Genomic DNA, 20,850 nt, shown 5'->3' with positions numbered 1-20,850 from the left:
TTTCAAACCAATTGGATTTTCATTTCTCTTTGTTCTGAATTATGACAATGAACTTGAGACACTGAAAATTAAGAATTTTAAACCATAGATAAATTTAAACCATAACAAGTATGCTAAAATTTATAAAAAGTAATCCACTATTTGCAAGATTTGAGAACACTCATAGCTTTTTGTTCTACCTGCACAGGGCAACATTTATACATGCCTATCACTAGAGTAGAGGGAAAAATGTTCCAAATAAAGACATCTGTAAATTAAATGTAACAATGTGTTTCACACAACACATCAACAGATTTCCAGTTTTCTCACAACACTTTGTACTTGGTTCAGTATCATAATGCAGGAGCAAGGAAAGACTCTGTTCCAGGCCACTGTTACTTCCGTAAGATTGAGAAGTTTATGAATGAGCACCATGAGGAGGGGGAGAACTACAGGGAATTTCTAAAGGTGTCCTGTCAAGAAAAGGAAGGAGAAATTTGTTCTCTTTGTTGTGAATGGACTGGACCACCCATAGAAAGATACCCTAAACCAGTTCCTGACCATTCCTGCCTACCGGAATACCACTACCTCTCCTACCAGAAGACCCCAAAAGAAGGGCGTGATCCAGATGACTGGCAGCTAAGGGTCCAAGCGAAGAAAGGGCATGAAAGTGGCAGGCTGGTTTTATCTGACCCAGAGAGCGTTGCTCTGTTTGCAGATAAGTTTATTGTCAAATCAAAGTTTGTGGTGGATTATCTTCAGCATCTTGAAGTGCTGGAATTAAAACGGAAAGAGAGCAGGAGAAAAGGCAAAGTTAAGTAGGGACGCAAAAGATAAATCACAGGAGGATTATCCTTGGACTGAGTTGTGCGAAGATCTAACCAAGCTTAAAAAGCTCCGTGTTCCAGAACTAAACAAGTACTTGAACCACCACGGGCTGAAGCAGCATTTGAAACGCAGCAAGAGTGAGAAAGTAAAGGCAATTGTAAGACATTCGTGCTTGCAGCAGAAGAGTCCTCTCAGAGCTGGCCAACCAACACTGAGAAATGCCAGGACATTGACACAAAATGACAACAAAGCAAGTGCTGACAGCAGTGAAACAGATGGAAGTGACAATGATGAGTATGACAGTGATGCCATTGACTCTGGGGGAGAAGATGACTCAAGTGACGTCATTCTTGCATTCATCAATTCAGATGAGGAAGATGCCAATGAGAGGCCAAATGCCACACGCTCAGGGCGAGCCATAACTAGGAGATCCGAAATTGACTTCTCTTTCTTTTGATATGTTTTTTAAACAACAGCTCTCTGTAGTATAGGGATTCTAATTTTGTCTTCATAGTGAGCACAATAACGTGAAGGAGGGGGATAATAGAGAAATATTAAAAAAGTTGAAATCTAAATATTGTTTGTTCAATTTTTTTTTGGGGGGGGGGTCATCCCAAAAAATTACCGCTATAAGGGGGGGCCATATGAAAAAATTGGTAAGCTGAGGGGGGGTCATGCGATTTTTAAATGGTGCTTCCCAAATCCCACCAGCCCCCCCTCCCTCATAAAAAATGAACGGTCCCTTAATCACACTGTGGCTTCCTCTCTAAATATTGTAATTTACCATTGTAACCAAAAATAAAAGTTTATCTAATTCCAACTGTGAAATAAAATAAGCAGATATTCTCTATTTTCCTCAAAGGAATCAGTAATGCCAAAAAGGGTTTTGATCCTAATTGCCAGCTTGTGTTTGTGTGAAATTGTTAGAGGTTTGAAGTTTATCATTCTTTGCTCGGTTTGAATACGGCATGCTTGTTTTTTGCATTGCATGATGGAAGATTATAACGTCAGTGCGTGGTTAGGAAGCTTAAAACTGTTTCTCATTTGATTTCTCTGAAGAAATTTCTTTAAACTTGTATTCTAATTTCCACTGGTCCTAATCTTACCTCACTTTTGCCGAGCAGGATTTCGGAGCAGAATTTTGTTACCTAAACAATATTTTGGGCAGAAAACGCCATAGTTTTAAGAGCGCGCGCGCGTTCACATTACCCACCATAAGAATACGCCACCAATAGGCCACGTAAAAATATCAATATTGGGTGATGGGGTGGAACACGTGTAAATAGGCCACTCTGCAGTTGTGTGCTTAGTTACCTGGCCACTGAATGCAAGCGAGGTGAAGGATGCCTTATCACTTTTGGAATATGATGCTTATGGTGTTTTATTTAAATGTGTTTTATTTGCGTTAGGTTTTTGTGCTATGTCTGCTTAATTGCTAGTAAATAAAACGTTAGAAATCAGTGCACGAGTAAATAGTTAAATAGTGCAGGCGTTTATATCGTTTTAGATATTACGTAACTACACGTGTTGCATTAAAACTGAAACTTTTGTTTGCGTTCACTGACAGTAAATTAAAAATAACAAACGGAACTTAGCATTGACGGTAGTATCGTATTTGACGGTAGTATTGAGAGGTACGGGCTGTGCAAAACCAAAGCGAATTTCCTTTTGGGCGAGCGAGAAGATTTTCATGAACGCAAATCGAATGGGGGCTTTAAATTTGCCTACAGGCCAAAATTTAAGCTTGGTTTTTTGTATACGATTTAAATTCATGCCGACTTAACGTCAAAACATGACATAACAGTCATGCAAGTGTATCTCATAGAATTCTTTTTCGAGAAAAAGAAATGTATTCCGTAACATCTTTGATCTTTTTGGTAATGGTTGCCTTCGCTGCGCTTCTTTTTGTGTGAGTTGAAGGGATTTTTCGTGTGGAATTCCTTCGTTGTCCCGGGTCACGTCAGGTTTGGGTTTGGCATTTGCGCGATTTATCTGAACAAATCAACCAATTTCTTTCAGAAAATTCCACGTCCAAAAAAAAAACATCTTGTCTCCTTTGATCATCAAAATGTTAATTTATCTTTGCTGGCGCCATCAATATGTCAACAGCTCGTGCGGCATTGCAAAAAAGCAAGTCATTTCGGTTGGATGTAGCCACCTAACGGATCTACTGGGATTAGCAAAAATAACTTGACAACTTTGTTACAAACTAGAATAAGACGATTTGTGAACAATCATTGAGAGACATTTAGTCCGCTTATGAAGGGTATTTTTTTAATAGGGACTTGGCAGAGCAGAGCTTTATAATGGCAGTTAATTTCGAAACACTGAGTTTATTGTTTTCATACAGCAGCGGCGATGAAAAGAATACTTAACGGGACTAAAAAGGGTGGAATAGACTTGAATTGTTTAGAACTACAGTGGACGACAAAAGTAGACACTTTTAACTTACTCTATTTTATCTGCATCTAGCGTTAATTCTCTGATACCCCGGTCCCCAATTTAATGTTATCGGTGCTACAGGTGCTGTGGTCTGTGACGGTCTTAGAAATAGAAAAATCAGCCGTTGGGCGAATGGCAACTGAATGTTTCCAAGACGCTCGAAAATCAAATTTTTCACTAAGTATGTGAACCCTTTTGTCGTTCATTGTAGATTTAAAAGTATATATGGTGAATTAGGAGACTATACCCTTTTTGGACCAAACCGGTGCACTGGTAGCATTTTCTTGTGGGTGGCAGATAGAATCATATAAAGAATTCTCTTGAACGAATAACTCGTGAGTTCCTTGAGGAAAAATCAAATACACTCATTACTCTTGACAAGCCCGAAAGAGACATCGTGGTCTTATGCGGGAACATTTTCTGCGGCAAAACAAAGATCTAGTTTCCTTCCTGATGTCTTCTTTAAGAAACGCGTACACTGGTGGATTCAATACAGAGTTTGCCATGCGAAGCAATGAAAATGCTGTTTTCATAGGTACAGAAACAGAACAAACCTCAAACGTCTGGCAGATCGTGATGTAGATCTCAGTTCCAAAACAAGCCACGTAAATGACGACAAGCGCAATCACAAGTCTTACAGTGGAGGCTTTTATTCCAATTCTTGGTACGTTCAGTATTGTTGCTGAGTTCGCCGCTTGGTTGAATCTAACCTGAGCCAGTAGAGTTGACATCTGAATAGAAAGCTTCCTAGCGATGACCAAGATGTGAAAAGTAAAGGCAATGAGTAGGATCATGGGTGCTATCTCAATCAACAGCGTGTAAAGGATAATAACTGCACGATCTTCCGCGATTGAAAGCCTGTTGTAGTAAAGTTCGTGCATCCATCGAAAGACAGACAGGATGGCTGGAGTGACCCAAGACATCACAATGATAACCACGATTTTTTTGGTGGTCATAACGCGGACGTATTTTAGGGGATAAACGATGGCAAGATAGCGCTCTGCAACCATAGCAACTAACGCAAACACGGAGACTTCCATCACCAAGTTTGCGACATTTAGACGAATAGAATTGTTGCAAGATTGAACAAGCACGTTACAGATCATTGATGCCGGGAAATATCCGGCTGTAACGCTCAGATCGGCGATTGCCAGCGAAAGGATGAAGAAGTTGGCCGTTGTATATAATCGCCTTGTTTTTGCGATGATGAAAATAACCCAGCTGTTCCCGACGAGGCCAAAGAGAGTAACGAAGCAGCCAAAGATCCAAAACCAGTGAACAGACATAGCTTATTACATCAATTGCAAACGCCTATTGAGGTGTATACCCAACACAAAATGTAGGTCGACTTTATTTGTTCTCTTTTAGGCGATTGATTACTAAAACTTAGAATGCTACCTCTTTCAAAAATCGAGGCAAATCTGAATATGATCACAGTATGAGTTCTTGTTGACGAGAAGCGATCATTATAATTTGGTCAGTGCGCAGTTATAGACAGTTCAAGTCAAAATGATTGTACTCTTAATATCTACTGATGTTAAGCACCTCATATTTTGAAGTTATATTTAATATGTTGGTGGGTTAAAACCGCGTATTTAGCTTTAAAACAGTAATCTGTTAAGCTAAAGAAAGACTTTCTTAATCAATTCTGTTACTTCAAAATAGAAAGCTGCAATATTTCAAGCAGAGACATTATTCGTTGTAGAGAAGTTGTAGTCTTTTTACTTAACGCCACTAATAATTTAAAGACCCGTCTTAGCAGGTGTACCCAGAAAGGCTTCCCTTCTGAACGCAGCTGCTAAATGAGTCTATTAATAATGGTAATAGGACTGAGTGGAGTCCAATTCGGTCTGTAATTATACGAGTGATTAACAAAATCGGACGACTGCGAAGCGGGAGTCCGATTTGTTAATCACGAGTGTGATTACAGACTGAATTGGACGACACGATGTCCTGTTACCAATTAATCTTAACAATTACAATTTTCCACAAAAGCAAAAATTCATTTGAAAAAGAGCGTTTAATAGTCAATTTTAAATATTATAATTGAAAATATGGAGAATAGCTTGCAAAATGGCTAAGTTTCTTTCAAAACAGTCACCAGAGAGTAAACCTCCACAATTTTACAAAGTCAGTCTCTTGAATTGTTTACCATAGTGATTGTAATCAATGTTGTGATTGGTGGATTTAGTGGAGAGGACTTAAAATGATTGGCTCGTGTAACTGTCCGATTACAGGTGTCCAATTACAGCCAACTGTCCGATTACACTGTCCGATTACAGCTTTGCAGATTAATTAGAGCAAAATACAGCAGTTTATGCACCAATCACATTTGAGGAAATTGTAATTGTTATGATGAAACTAGTAATCAGTACCAATTAAATTCTCTGCAGCAAACAATGCTTCTAACCATTAAATGTCTTTTTAGGCCATGCCTATTAGCTTTCTCTCGCCCTTTTTAAAGTCTAATTTTTATTTAGAGACACACTGTTGACCAATTCGTCTCCGTTTCCGTCTTTATTGTGAAAACAAATTAAACTGAACTATACTCTTGAGTGATCATTACGCCTTCATTAGTAATGCAAGCAAACATGCCAACTTTCTGTTCGAAATTTAATTTTAAAAGTCTCCCCCCCCCCCCCCCCCCTTACGAGGCTAGGAAACAACTGCCATCCTCGTTTTTTTACCGTGGGGAAAAAGTTTCCAAACGGTTGAAATTTTGAGTACATTTCTTTTATCAAATTATCAAATGTTCATGAAGTAAAGCAAAAAAAAAAACCGTTGAGATAATTTTAAGAAAGCAATTCTTATGCCTCGTAGGGAACTTCACGCGGTAACACGATAGAGTCCGGACTGAAAGTCAATATGCAACTGTAAACAGCTGCTATGACCTGGTTAAGTGAAAACAGCGCTTAAGTGCATACAAATAAGCAAATAAAGAAGCCTCGAGTGTGCTCTGTTCTGTTGTAAAGCACGCAGGAAGCGGTAGAGTGTAGGGGAAAACACGAGACGTAGTCGAGTGTTTCTCCCTACTTTGGGAGTACTCTACCGCTTCCTAAGTGATTTATAACAGAACAGAGCACCGTCGCGGCTTCTTTATTTGTTTTGTGATAAAGAATCTGTTAATTTCCCCAGGCATTTGGCTGTTTTTCCAAACCAAACTTTATTGTCCAAACGATTAAAAGCTATAGAGGCCACCAAATTGCGAAATTAATCGCTGAGTACCGCGCTGAAGAGCTCACGAGCGCCGTTGCTCCATACGTGGCTCTCAAAGAAGAAGCGCATGGAGTGGTTTGTTTGTCTTAGTCACATTGACGGTTAATTTTCGTGACGTCATTTGTGCGCGACGCTACAGACTAATGGAATGCAAATCTATTGCATACGTGTGTACAGAAAGATACAACGAACGAGATTAGATTATAAATAAAAGTAATTAACAAAAGAATGGTTCAGCCATGATGAGCCCTAAAAGCGAATGCTTGTTAAACGAAATCTGCTACAATGTCAACGATCCGTCGGTTTTAGATAAATAGTGTAGCGAAAATCATAGATTTTGGTCATAAATAGGGTAAGGGTTTTGGAAAGCGGGCCGCCTATTTTTTTTTTTTTTTGGGGGGTACCGCCCATGGTTTGTACCATACCCTCAAAGGAAAAGGGATACGACTCAAAATTGTTTTAGAGTTTTTGAGTCATCAGCGCTCTCATCAGTTCACAAGACCCAGTCGTTTCAATTACGCACGCCGATACACAGTTAGTCTGGACTTAGATCATATCTGGCAAGCAGATTTTGTTGGGCTTGCCCGCAACGCTGGGTCATAGTCCGCACAATCGGTTAGCAGAGCATTGGAAACCATCTTCGTCACATTTCAACGAAGGCCAAATTATCTCAAGGTAGATGAAGGAATAGAATTTTATAATTCGCTTGTGAAAAAGGTGCTAACTAAATATAAGGTGCATCACTTTAGCGTGTACAGTCGTATGAAAGTGTAGTAGAGCACTTCAACCGCAGTCCATGAAGAGCCGGCAAGAATGATGTCTGTTTTAAAGAAAAGGGAAAATAGTACTTTTCTAGGTAACATGGTGGCTTTGTACGATGCACGATCCTCTCCAGATGTCTTTTGGTGGCGTGGAGACATTTTGGTACCGGTTTCGTATAACAACTCCAAGTTCAACTCGTAGTTGATATGGTTTACTAGTGCGGATCCTATAAGTAAAGTAAGTCAGTATAACCTTTATTTAAGTGTCTATGTGTTAGCCTAGATAGACTAATTGGGGACACTAGTAAAATAGCAACACTAATTGACATAGGGTGTGTATAAAATTTGAATAATTACAGGAAAATGATGGTTTATCTGGCTCTTCAGTGTGTTGTTGTTGTTGTGTTTGTTGCTCTCATGATTATTATAGAGCTCTTGTTTTACGCGTTACTTCTTAGCTTTGGTGTTCTTCTAATGGTTTCTTTGTTTTTCAGTTTCTTACTCGTGCCGAGCAAAAACGTTCTCGTGTTCCGTTTTATTTGGCTTTATAATATAGATAGGAGCCTGCGCGCGCTCTGATTGGTCAAAAACCCATGTTTTATCAGAGTACAAAACATAGAAAAAGCATGTTTTTATTGTTTTTCGTTAAATTACCTCTATATCATAAAGCAAATGAAGAAGCCTAAGCCGTGTATTACACTGTGATAAAAGACTCCGGACATTTAAGAAAACTCGAGAAATGTAGAAAACGCTCTCCTGCGGCTCGTGTTTTCTACATTTCCCTCGTGTTCTCAAATACCCGTCGTGTTTTATCACAGTGTAATGCTTAGGCTTCTTTATTTGTTAACTATAGTGTGGGTCTCGTGTTAGTGTGGTTGTTTACAACCTCGTTCCCAGGGTTTTCCCCCTGTTAATGGTTTTCGTGGTTCTTTAATATCGCTTTTGTGGTTCTCCTGTTTATATTTAGGTTGTTGTTGTTTTTTTTTATAAACGCGTCTTTGGTTCTCCGGCGTTTGATTCGATTCCTTGTGAATAGGCCACTTCGGAGTTGCCCTTTGCCTCTGTGTCAAAACGATCGAGTCTTTGTGCGAGACTATTCATACTGAAATGTGTTCCGCCTGCATGTTCATTTTCATTCAAATCAAACTCAGTTTTGCACGAAGACTCGTTTTGAAAGAGAAGCACAAAGTAACTCGGAAATGGCCTATTTCGTTGTTCAGTCTTCAGTATTGCGGGCATGGCTGCCATGGTTCTCCAGTGTTGTGTGGTTTTGATGTACCTTCAGATAGGTTTTGTGGATCTTCAGAGTTGCTTTTGAGCTTCTCCTCGTCAGTTCAGCATGATGCTCGTATTTCCCATGTATTCTTCAGCTTGCTGTCCGTGGTTTGGGTGGTTCTTCAGTATGATTCTCTGGATTAGTTTGTTTACGTGGTTCTTGTGGTTCACTTTGTTCTTCTTGACCGCACGGAAATTACTCTTCAAAATTGTCAAATTTTCCAACACATTTTACGTGGTGAAAGATCACCAAACTTGATCCGTAGAACGCGTCGCGTCGTTGGTCTCTGTTTCTGTTAAGTTTCTGTTTTATTGATTTAATAAACTTCGAGATTGTATTTGAAATAATTTCCGTTTAATTTGAAATTTGTCCCTATTTACAACATAAAACTTCGTAAAAACGTGATCTCGTGTTCTCGTCTTCGCTTCGCAAAAGAACTGATCAAAGTCTAATTTACAATTGATTATATTCATGTGGTATCACGTGCTATATCAAGCTGTGTCGTATCTGTACAAACAAAACAAGGTCTTACGCAATAAACGAGTTCGTGAATGTTCTTTACAATTGCTGGTTTTCAGTGTCACGCAATTAAAGAAAAAAACAAAATCAAAATCAAAACCGGTCAATAGATAAAGTCCAGAATCTGGGAAATGAAAGATAGTAAATATGCAAAGACTCTCGCCAAAATTCTGGTCACAGCAATTTTTCTTATGCGAGATATGCGGGGAAATTTTTTACCCAAATTTATAGAGATTTGTATGGAGACGCCATGCTGGTGCCCATCCGTATGGGCACCAACATGGCGGCCGGAAACCAACAGAAACATCTGTCACTGAGTTTTACTACAAAAGCGTACAGTTATCCCTCGAGGAACTCGAAAACATTAGAATAATACTTTTTCTAAGACATGAACTGTTCAGATAGCCAAGTTCCCCGAAATAAGTCACTTTTTTAACCATCATGACAGCTCTCTAGGCCGGCATGTAAATGCCGCGTCGCGCAAAAGCTTAGAAATTCAAGCGTAGTGTATCACAAAACCAAGACCCCATTTAGAGCGAAAATTTGTATGAAAATTAGTTTTCAGCTGCTCTTATACATCATTTAAGTAAAATCTCAGGAAGATCAATAGTTTTGTAGTTCGAATTTTGGTGACGTCATGTGAAAACCAGCTATTGATATATTTTGATAAATATGCTAAAGTAAACATTTTTTCAAAAATGAAAAATTTGGCACGCCGAAAAAAGCCGGTCCTTCAGATCTTTTTCGCAAATTGAAAATTTAAATTAGATACCTTAGTCTTGATTTTATAGATAAAGACATCTCTTTGGAGTGCTGCTGGCTCTATAGCGTTTACAGTGTAGGTACCCTTAAAGTCTCCCTTCCTCGATCGCGCGAGCGCATTGGTCGAAATACGCACGAATCTGCGAACAGTGGCAACATTGTACAGCTGTCTTACCCATTGGCAAAGCAACCAAGCTCGAGCCACGTCGAATAGTTTGACCGGACAAAAACTTACACGATAGAACCATCAACTTTTTCGCTCATACTAACACCATTAATTTTCAAGGAGGATGTCTTTCACGACCTTAGAGACAACTAATTTTCCTCTTTATGCTGTGAATGTCTTGGACAGAGATCATTTTTTGATCGCCGGGGGAGGAGGTGCAGCGAAAACCGGCGTTCCAAATGCTTTGGTTTGTGTCAATTGTTTTCACTTCTTTTCACAAATATTTTATAGTTCATGACGTACTGTTTTGTTTTGTCTTGTGCTTACTTGTGCGTGATTGTATTGTAGATGCTACTTTTGGTGATAACTTTTTATTGTTGTTTGTATTTTTGCAACAAACGTCGGCGAGAACGAGAGTTGTCAAAATTTATATCGATATTTAAAATGTTTGTTTCACGCGTACAGCGACATCAAAGTACTGTTGAAACCTGACTGACAAAATAGGTAGAAGATTCTGTTGATAACGTTTTCTACTGGAAAAGAGCAGTGTCTCTATTGAGAGTTTCCAAAATTATTTGACTGTACAACTGTAATCGTGTTCTTGTATCACTGTGGCTTAAACTTTTAAGGAAATACACTTTACGCCTATATGTAGTCTGATATAGGGTGTTAATGGTTTTCATCGATTTAAAATCTATTTTTCCTTCGAAAGAGAATTTTCTACAACCTCTGGGACTTCCAATATATTTGTACTTGTATGTGACTAGTAGTGACAACCTTTATCGTAAAAGATGATGATTTTCACTGAGGGTCGTACAGTTTGTATATTGGCAACTAGTAGTTACAGCTGAGTAAAATTAAAAGTGCAGATCTATACACTTTTAGAAAGCAGTCCTAAGAAAATACATGCACTGGTTGGTTAAAAATTGTGTTTCTATAACTCAATAGAAACACAGAACTAGCACGAGCTGTTGATGTAATGATGGTGCAAGCGAAGAGAATTTACATTTTGATGATCAAAGTAAACAAGCTGTTTTTCTTTATTTCGTTGCGGTGTTTTCTAAAAGAAATAGAAAACATGTTCTCCGTGTTTCTATCAAGTGATAGAAACACTCGTGAAAGTTTGGAAGAACTCGAAAAAGCTGGGGAAACACTGCCCTGCGGCTCGTGTTCCCACAGCATTTCTCAGTCTCCCAAACTTCCACTCATGTTTCTATAACTCGATAGAAACACGGGACATGTTTTCTATTTCTCAAGTGTTAATGAGTATGCAGAGGTGGCATTGCCTACTTGTATAATATAAACTATAAGGAGAAAAACATAATATTTTAGAATGCTACAAAGGAAAATGTGCCCACACGTAGTCTAATATACAGGGTGTAAATGGCTGTTGTCAAAATAAACTATTCTCTCTTTGGAAAAGTAATTTTTACAGCCTCTGAGACTTTTAATGTACTTGTACATGTATATGACCACTAGCAACCACCTTTATGTTAAAGATAATGGTTGTCACTAGGGTCATATATCTAACCAACTACTAGATGCAGCTGAATTAACAGCACAGATACAAGATGGAAAACCCTGCCTTATAGCCATCTCATTATATGGCCACCTTGTTATTACGGCCAGTTTATTCTGGCCCGAACAAAAGCTTAGTCAGTCATTTTTTTTTTGTTTAAAGAACCCCTTTAATACAGCCACTCCTTTAATATGACCAGATTTTTGTGGCCTGTTGGTTACCGGATTAACAGGGTTCTACTGTATAAGCTGCTCTTATTAGGCAGAAGAGTATCCAGATATTCTATAGATGCTAACGTTTTAGGAAAAATCATTAAAATACCTTTGATTAGAGAAGACGGATGAATGTTGAACAAACATGTTTGAAACATTTTTGGGAAAGAATGTACTTTTATAGTTCTGGTTCAGGGCTGGTGACTTTCTCAATGTAGGAGAACATGTCTAGAATGGTTACCAGTGAATAGTTCAGGTTCAGCCTGATAAGATGCTGGAAAGCATTCCATGATTGAGACTTGTCCAAAGGATATAATGATCTTGGCTCTGTTTATCTTGGACTGTGTAAAATAATTTGTAACTGGGGTTAAGGCTTGAGGAAAGGGAGGGGAACCTGTTCATGTTTGGTTCTGCAGGAGCGACAAAGATCTTGTGTACACCAACCACACTGAAAGGATTTTTAACTTAACTGTACTCTATTATTACTTTTTCTTAATTTCAGAATATTTACAAGCTTGGTAGAAATGGTAAAGACCTTAAAGTGACCCTAGTTCATAATTTTGAAGCTGGGAGAAGACCCATCATGAACTGTGCAATTTACCCGACATCAAATGTTATTGCTGTAGGAATGGATAATAAATGCCAGTTGCTTGAGCTTGATGTCAAGGAAGAAGTTCAAAACTCTCAGAAAGTGAAAGGAAAAAACAAGGTTGTTGTCAAAGAAAAGACCCAGAAATTCACAATAAAAGAACTGGAATCAAAGGTGACAGTTTCTAGTGAAGATGGTGACTCTAAAGATGATGATGATGTAGGGTTTCAGAAAGTTGTAAGATTCACGGCAGATGGGCACTACATTGTTACAGGTGGCTCTGATGGGCATGTCAGAGTTCTCAAGGTAATTCCATGTTCAAAATTTGAATTCTCCTTAGTGGTTGGGAATTGTTCCTGTTAATTACTGTAATGCATGTTTTGAGAATATGATCCTTGAATGTGTAATAGTTTAGATCAAGACAATATCCTCCCTTTCCTAAGTATGGTAGTTTATCTTACAGTCTGCTTGCTTGACAATGTGGTCATGTTATAAAGAGAAACTAGAATTGATCTCCCTGCAAACAAATGATATCTCATTATGTGTGCATGCAAGAAGTAAATACACTCTTATCAGCATGTGCAAAACCAATAAATTATTATTCAGGGCTGTAATTAAGGGACATAACCCGTAACACCTGTTACATATGTATGCTTGATTTTCCCTTGATGGTACGGGTGAAATTGTCTGTTGTTGATAGAATTCACCTCCAGAGTAACAAGTTTGCTAGTGGTGTGGAGAACAAGGTGACAGGTGACTCTAAACTTGAGGACAGCCCTGATTATTAATCCCTCAATGATTTGGAGAGGAAACTGCAGAGTTGCTAGTGAATGGTACATGTCTGAATGGTACCTTACTTTATATTAATAATAAATGAAAAATCTTGCAACCTTACTTCATTTTTTCACATCCTCAGTTCTTCTACTTGTATGTGAACTTAATTTAAATGAAAACTCTTGCAACCTTTCATTTACTGTATTTCTGGAACTGGCTTCAAAACTTAAATTCATTGGTTTTGTGAAGTGTGTAACTTTTTATTTTATTTTTTCTCTATTTTGTTCCAGTATCCATCCCTTGAAAGTGTTCATGATATAAAAGCCCACGTAACTGATGTCGATGACCTTGATGTACATCCTAATTCACGTCAGGTGAAGTTTTTTTAACAGTCTCTAACACTTTAGGGATAAAGGTTTTATTCCACTGTAGTTTCCTGGTATTTATGTCTGTATTCCATAGCTACTGGTAGCAGAAACAAGAAAAATGAACCAGCGATTTGAGTTTGAAACATATATTACATGTGTACTTTATATGAATTTAGATCAAAGTGATTTATATCTAGTTTTAAGTTTATTTTCCTTTGCCCCAGATTTACCAGGCAACTATAACCCTAAGACAATGAAAAAATAAAATTCAAATAATTTGCATTTATGTAACTGTGCATGTGGTTCAAAATCATTCTGACCTAAAATTAATATTATTTCTAGTCTGATAATTTATTTCATGATTATATTATATTTTTTCAGTTTGTAACATGCTCCAGAGATACGACAGCATATGTATGGAGACTAGAAGAAGGGAAAAAACAATTTCAGCTCTATTTTTCTGTGAATAATCAGGATGATTTCTTTAGAGTAAGAGCCTGCAGGTAGGATGCACTTAAATAAGTACTAAACTATTGAAAAAAAAAATTTTACAGTCAGTTACAGTGAAATAAAATGTTTAAATGCAATATTTTTCATTGAATTTCTGAAATCCTGACTTGTTAAGCAGTCAGAATGAAAACAAGTTCTACAATTTAAGCCTATTGACTAGTCTTTGAGAGTATAAATGCACAATGTACAGGATATTTGTAGTTTTTCCCTCTGTTAAGTTTGGTGAAAATTGTTAGGAAGCTGTAAGTACAGTCAATACAAACCTCTTCTTACAAACTCCTCTGTAATATAACAAACAGTGCACTTGCACCCAGAGAACCAGAATTTAATAATTGCTACATGTACCTTTATAATTCAGACACCGCTAAGGTTACATTTATGAGTTGCAATAATTTCAAAATTCACCTACAAGCACAGTTGCAAAATAAAATGACTTAATAAGTACTGTTACATGTACATGTAAGTCATCCTGAATTTACCAAACGTTTTAGAAAGATTCCTTCATCCGAGGCACTGATTCTCTCTGTGAGCAGCTTCGATAGGATTAAATTTTTTTTTTGAAATTCTCTTCACAGATTTGCTACTAATGAGAAAAAAGAAGTGAGTCTTTATACAATAAATGTGCCATCCAAGTTCAATAGAAAGTCTCCAACACCTTCATACTTGGTCAAGTGGGACTGTTCAAAATGGCTGCCGCAAATGAGTCAGCCGGCTGGAATAGAACCTCTTACACAAATGGCTATCAGGTACATAGTATTTAGATATCTTTCAAATATGATCATAATCTGACTTCTCCTGACGTTACTAATGAATGGCGAAGCAGATGTGTTTTGAGGATACGGAAAATAATTATATGATTTACATGCAAATGTACTAATTGGCTGAGCAGGGCATAGTTGTTCAATGGTTGTTAATGTGGATCAGCATGTCGAAACGTTTCACACAAATATTAGTTCCTCTCAACAGAGCAGTCCAGTGCCTCCTCCAGACCTGTAGTTTCATTGGTTCTGGTAACCTGTAGCTTCTATCGTTTCAAGAGATTGCAGCATTGTTTGAATCATTTAATATGTATTTTTTCATGAGCCAAGAACAAACGGTGTTTGGACAGCTTCAGGCTTGCCCTCTCAACACAGTTTAATGGAGAAGTGTGTGCCCTCCAATATATTCCCTCCATTTATTTACATGTAAGCTACCAAAAGTAAATAATAACAGTAAAACCAAATCACTCATTACAAGTTATAACCAGGATCAACCCAACATTCAGCAACAAACTAACAACTTACATGTACATGTAACCATTGATTTTTGCTGTTTAACACTTTTCCATAGTGGAAATGGCACATTTGTTGGAGTTGGGACAGCTGAAGGTGACATTTCAGTCTATATAGCATGGAGTCTTGCGGTTAGTGTTGACATTAAGTAACACTTTCACCCAAGAATGTAAATTAATTATACAGGGTAGCTGCTTTGATCAATGACCTACAGTTACTTCTTTACTCTTTACACGTAAGTCGTTATATTTTGTTTAAGACATTCCCAAAACTTTCTAACAAAATCTAGGTGACAGCTTAAACTGGTGATAACCTCTTGAAATAATGGTTCACTGCTTTAAACTGGAACTTCAATTGCCACTTTGAACTGTCAGTTTACCACCTTGGACTGATGAATTGTCTTTAAAATGATGGTTTGCGACTTTGACAAGTGACACCTTCTAAAAACGTGGTGAACAGAATTTCTTTACAATGTAATGCATAACATGGGTGTTATGGGTTATAGATTCAACTGAGAACACTGAATAAACTCATAATAAGCTACCAGTGTGAAACCGGACAACATGTACTTTAACAGTACTAATCCCTGCAGCCAACTCCTTCACATATCACCCTTCTCCTCCCTCTTTAGCCTCAATGTTATTAGGTTAAGCAAACCACAGAAGCAATGGCAATGGGAACTTGCTTACAAAATAAACGTTTTACAGTAATAAGATGAAGTCATAACTTCTGATTTTCTTGTGACAGATTGCAATGTAAGGGATATCAGAATAAAATGAGAAGATTATAATAATTATTATCAGATGTCACAGCTCCTTACATCTTGCTAATGTGATTAGGGATTCATGTCTCTTACAGTTGTACATTATTTCTCTGCAGCCCCTGGTTACACTTAAGGGTGTCCATAACATCTTTGTAACAGGACTGGCATTTCTTCCCGACTCTCAACTAGTGAACAACCAGCTTCGCAATGAGTTTGCAGTGCTCAGTATATCTGCTGATAACACCTGTAAAGTTACCACACTCAAAAGAAGAGGTATGGTGTCTATTGTTGCTTACACGTAACAAGATATACCAAGACAGAGCAATATTTTTTTATTAGGAACTACATGTAATAGTTTTTTTTAATTTAATGTTTATTCGTTCATCCATCTGTCTAACTTTAAGTATGTCTGTCTGTCTGTCTGCCTTTCTGCTTGTCTGTCAGTCCCTTGCTTCCTTTTCCTCTCCATCCCTCCGATTGTCCCCTCCTAGTTAGTTATCAGACAGATGACTTATTCACAACATAAACCAAACTGACAATGGAAGTCAAACAGTACAACTTTATGTCAGTTATGTAACGGATGAACAAAAACTTATCAGAACTGACCAATCACTATTGACAAAATATACATAAGTATGAGTCTTACAGCTACATGTACATGTAATACCATGTACATGTAATACCAGCCAAGCTGACCAATCATTTCACTGGACCAGAGTTAGCATGCATGGCATCTACTTACAAAACACTTTTCACTTGACTTTTGAAGAAGTCTTCTGCTCCACTATTCCTTTTCAGAACTAGCCTCACCTTGATGATCACTCCATATGAACTAACAATACAATGTTTGAAATCATTTTTCAGGTGAATATAGTATCTGGTGGATTCTTGTAGGATTTTTATTGCTGCTGTACTTGGTTGTAGTGGGCCTAGCTTATGCTGGTCTTGATTTATAATGAATTTCTTGTAATATATATTTATTGATTATTAATAATACATTAGCAATAGTAGTTAGTATATTATACATGAAGAGCATAATAATTTTATTGAAATGTATTAACTGTAACTTAAAATTTTCATCATCACATGTTGTAAATATTCTTGAAAATGATTCATCATGTACAAAATAGTACATACCATTGGCAATCCATTGGTTAGCTGACAAAGTACAGCATGCAGGTAAATGTGGCCCGGCTGAGGGACTCCCATACGAAAAAGTTGGGGTGGTCGTCGGAAAATTTGAATAAAACCTTTAAAGGAGGCTAACCTAGGTGTGGCTCAATCTTTATTTGACTCCTGAAAGATACCACTTAAAACAGAATAGGCTTGATTACCAGCCACTGTTCTGAAAAAGAGCCCGGACTAGTAGACCGAACTTGAGAGAACGGCAGAAATCATACCAAAAAAAAATCAGAAATGTAAGTGTTGTTTTCATTGTCAACTCTTCAAGTACACCTTAAAAGCTACTTTGACAGCTAAAATTAGTGGCGTTTTGTCATGAACACCCAAAGCAAGACCAGATTCCTTGATTTATACCCCTAAGTGAAACAACAAGCATCCTCAACCTTTTCATATGAGAGTTTCCGCCCTCCCCAGGGAAATGTGTGTTATCTTACAAGAGTCCTATCCTTGAAAATTGAATGAATGTAGTGTAGGTCGAAGTATTTGCTAAGCAACCTTTACATCATTCTGATATGATAAAAAACCGAAAATGAATCTAAAGGACTTTTATGCCATACTGTAGATTGTAGCATTTTCAGAGAGGACATACATGTACACCACATTACACCCAAAGTATTCATACATGGCTAAATGAACGTCAAGATGTCCTATTATTTATTGCCATTCTTGCGCCCTAAGTCTGCTTCCTACGCTTAAGGAAGTTTGGATTTCTACATGTACATATGTTAGGTCATTTTCACATGTAGGATTCATGATTCTAATTACTGAATTTAATCAATTAGTCAGCTAGTGGGTCAGTCGATCAGTCGATCAGGCGGTCGGTCACTGAATTTGATTAGAAATAGAGTCGTACGTGTTCGTTGGAAGTAGAAGTTACATGTATCAGGGCACATACACAGTTACAGTGTGTTGACCTTCTTTTATTGCTGGCCAAAGGCAAAAAAATGGATAGATGAATCCTAGTATTTATAATCTTTAAGATGTTAGTATATCTAAATGTGAAGTGTGTGTACTTTTACCCTTTCATTTCTCCGAGAGTCCTGAGTCATAGTCTTAAGTAGTAGTTTCATGTGGTGCTGTGCCTTAGACATGATCTGTACAAGCCTGGCGTAAACTTTCAAGTCTGTTATAATAGAAGGAACTGTGGTTGCAATACATGTATTTCATTCTGTCAATTATGTGGATGAAGCCCTCGAGTGTGTCAGATGAAATGTGTGACGCATTACTTCCATGTGGTATAGTTTGTTTTCTTAATATTTTGCAAATAGCTTTTGGCAGCTTCTTTTTCTGTTGGTGACTTTTGGACATAAAACTCTGGAGGAAGGAAGGACAAAGATAAAATTATGACAAAAGGAAGGAGCAAATATCTCTGAAAAGATAAAATACATTGTCGTGGGAATTTATCCACACGTCCTTCTCTATTTAAAAGTCGTAGTTTTGGACATGATCCCTATATTGAGTTCAACTACTATCTTAAGGTAAAACTTAATTTGAACTCGTAAGGCAGTTTAAAATGTTCTTCCATGCACCTAAAGTTTCTAAAATTAGCCTGGGCCTTAGCCTGCGAACGCAGATGTATTTTCGGCTGTCGCTTGTCTCGGCGGAGACAAGCGACAGCCGAAAATACGTCTGCGTTCGCAGGCTACCTGCCTCTATATACAGCGTAGAGACAAATCGTCTCAAGTCACTAGAGGGTCACCCTCCATACCGAGTCTCCTCAGGCGAGAGAACTTTTACTGCACCTTTCAATGACACGCCAACTCTGCTCAAAAACGGTTTTGTGTTTTGCTTCCGCCAGTCATCGTAGCGGACCTCTCAGGAAACAATATTTCTGTAATTTTTTTAAAACTTTTTTGTTTGACTAATTATGATTGTCTGCCGCCAAAAGTTAGTTAGGTTTTGAACTTCAGAGTTAACCTGTAATTGAAAGGCGCAGTGATACATTTCTTTATTAATGGAGCGAACTTTCCATTTGAGAAATCGGGAAGTTGCCTCAACTGGGGGCTAGGATGACTGAACAAAGGTTCACTCGCTTTGAAGGTAGAGTGACCCTGGGGGTCGAGCAAACATTTTACGTGTGAACACTTTGGATATGTTTAATTCGCTTACCAGGAACACATCGAGGCATATCGAGCATGCACGAAACTAGGAAGGATCACTGTTTGGCTTGGCCGGGTCAGCAGCGACAACTTTTTCCATATAAACGTTCGGTAAAAGATCGCTTGAAAAGAAGGTAACCCTATCGTCAGGGACTGCTCTTCTCCAAAGAAACAGACTCTTAGTCTATAAACTGTGATCAAAGTAAAATGAACGTTTCTAGTGCAATCGCGTAACTAGTAGTGTTTCTATAACTCTAGAAACTTAGAAGTGCTTGCTAAGTCAACCGACCCGCTTAATAAGTGAGCGAAATGTTAAACAGGAGCAATAGACACCTTAAAGAAAACGAAAGGAAAAAAAGTGGGTTTAACCTTAAAATAAATGCAGAAATTAAATACATAGTTTCTACTCTTTTCCATATTAACAGGCCATTAGTCTGTGAACTATGATCAAACATCAAAGTATGAAATAAACGTTTCTAGTGTAGTTGAGCGGTGGACTCTTAATTGGTGTGATTCCATTTTTTTTGTTTTCGTTTTATTTGGTTCATTTGGGAGTGGGCCTAAAATTAACACGTTCTAAAACCAAAGGTGATATTCTAAAATAGCGGAAATCTGCCAAATATTGCCGTTTTTAATTTATTTTTGACCAAATTCCTATTTTTGTGTTTTTGCATTGCGATTTTCCCCCTATTTGTGTTTAATTTTACCACACTTTGACACATTGAAATAGCTCTACCCTGGTCAACAAATGTGAGTGACAGATGCCACCGAAGGAAAATGCAATAAAATTATAAATCGCGGCATCTTGTTTAACCATTTTGTTTCACGTTGTGGACTGAAAGGACTCCTTTTGATGGGCTGGACGTAGTGCTTGTGTAACTCTAGAAACTCAGAAGTGCTTGCTAAGTGAAGCGACCCGCTTAATGAATGAGTGAAATGTCAAACAGGAGCAGTAGACACTTTAAAGAAAACGAAAGGAAAAAAAAGTGGGTTTAACCTTGAAATAAATACAGAAATTAAATACACAGTTTCTAATCTGTATTGTGGATAGCGTTATTTCAGATGTTAAATCCTGTTCTTTTGTGCTTTGTAACAATGTGATCGCATCAGTTTTTCAGCTTTTCATTCAGGCAATTGACGTCGTTTGTTAAACAGACGTTTTCTTCTTTAATACTGATCGCTAATTTTTGATCAACTCACTGGGGCCACTGTGATCTGGATAACTTGAATCTGGCTGTTTGAAAATTGTCAGTTAAAATTATTGCTAGGTTTTGTCAGTTGTCAGTTATTTGATCTATAGACTTAAAAAGATGAAGGATGCTTAAGAAAACAGATCTCCAACGGTCACTTTCTAATAAGTGCTAGTTGCGAACGTCAATTGAAGTTTGGAGGAGAAATACGCAATTTTATTGATCGAAACAATTTTTTTTTTCATAACTTTCCGAAAGTTTAAATCAGATATCCCCGAAACACAGCATGGCTTTTTTGTGTACACCGTTTGGACAATTTCCTATCGTTATTCTAAAAACGAAGAGCAAAAAATGAACAGCTTAATTCATTATTGTCACTAACAAAATCTCTGCATTAGTAGACGAAATCTTTGAAACGATTTTT

General features: G+C 37.7%; 2 protein-coding genes across 2 annotated transcripts; one reads left to right on the top strand and one right to left on the bottom strand.

The window, feature by feature from the left end:
- Nucleotides 1-3,617: 3,617 nt before the first annotated feature.
- LOC149096851 (melanocortin receptor 4-like) lies at nt 3,618-4,535 on the bottom strand. The gene has a single exon (XM_089279807.1). The coding sequence runs from the start codon at nt 4,533-4,535 to the stop codon at nt 3,618-3,620; it is 918 nt and encodes a 305-aa protein (XP_089135933.1).
- Nucleotides 4,536-9,966: 5,431 nt separating this feature from the next.
- Nucleotides 9,967-19,725, top strand: LOC110066827 (guanine nucleotide-exchange factor SEC12-like). The gene is made up of 8 exons (XM_089279934.1): nt 9,967-10,196; nt 12,183-12,575; nt 13,334-13,417; nt 13,793-13,914; nt 14,497-14,667; nt 15,251-15,323; nt 16,072-16,228; nt 16,820-19,725. The coding sequence occupies exons 1-8, from the start codon at nt 10,074-10,076 to the stop codon at nt 16,909-16,911; spliced, it is 1,215 nt and encodes a 404-aa protein (XP_089136060.1). The 5' UTR covers nt 9,967-10,073; the 3' UTR covers nt 16,912-19,725.
- The last annotated feature ends 1,125 nt before the right edge of the window (nt 19,726-20,850 follow it).

The sequence above is a fragment of the Orbicella faveolata genome, unplaced genomic scaffold (genome assembly GCF_042242905.1).
Source record: "Orbicella faveolata isolate gen_17 unplaced genomic scaffold, um_ofav_v1 contig_47, whole genome shotgun sequence".
NCBI lineage: Eukaryota > Metazoa > Cnidaria > Anthozoa > Scleractinia > Merulinidae > Orbicella > Orbicella faveolata.
The sequence above is the reverse complement of the archived record's forward strand: the minus strand, read 5'-3'. Positions and strand labels throughout refer to the sequence as shown.

Bases quoted from the DNA above. Each gene is read 5' to 3' on its own strand.
- LOC149096851 (XM_089279807.1), bottom strand. From the start codon at position 4,535: ATGTCTGTTCACTGGTTTTGGATCTTTGGCTGCTTCGTTACTCTCTTT.
- LOC110066827 (XM_089279934.1), top strand. From the start codon at position 10,074: ATGTCTTTCACGACCTTAGAGACAACTAATTTTCCTCTTTATGCTGTG. The intron at 12,576-13,333 runs GTAATTCCATGT...ATTTTGTTCCAG, and splicing joins GGCATGTCAGAGTTCTCAAG to TATCCATCCCTTGAAAGTGT. The intron at 13,915-14,496 runs GTAGGATGCACT...TTCTCTTCACAG, and splicing joins TTTAGAGTAAGAGCCTGCAG to ATTTGCTACTAATGAGAAAA.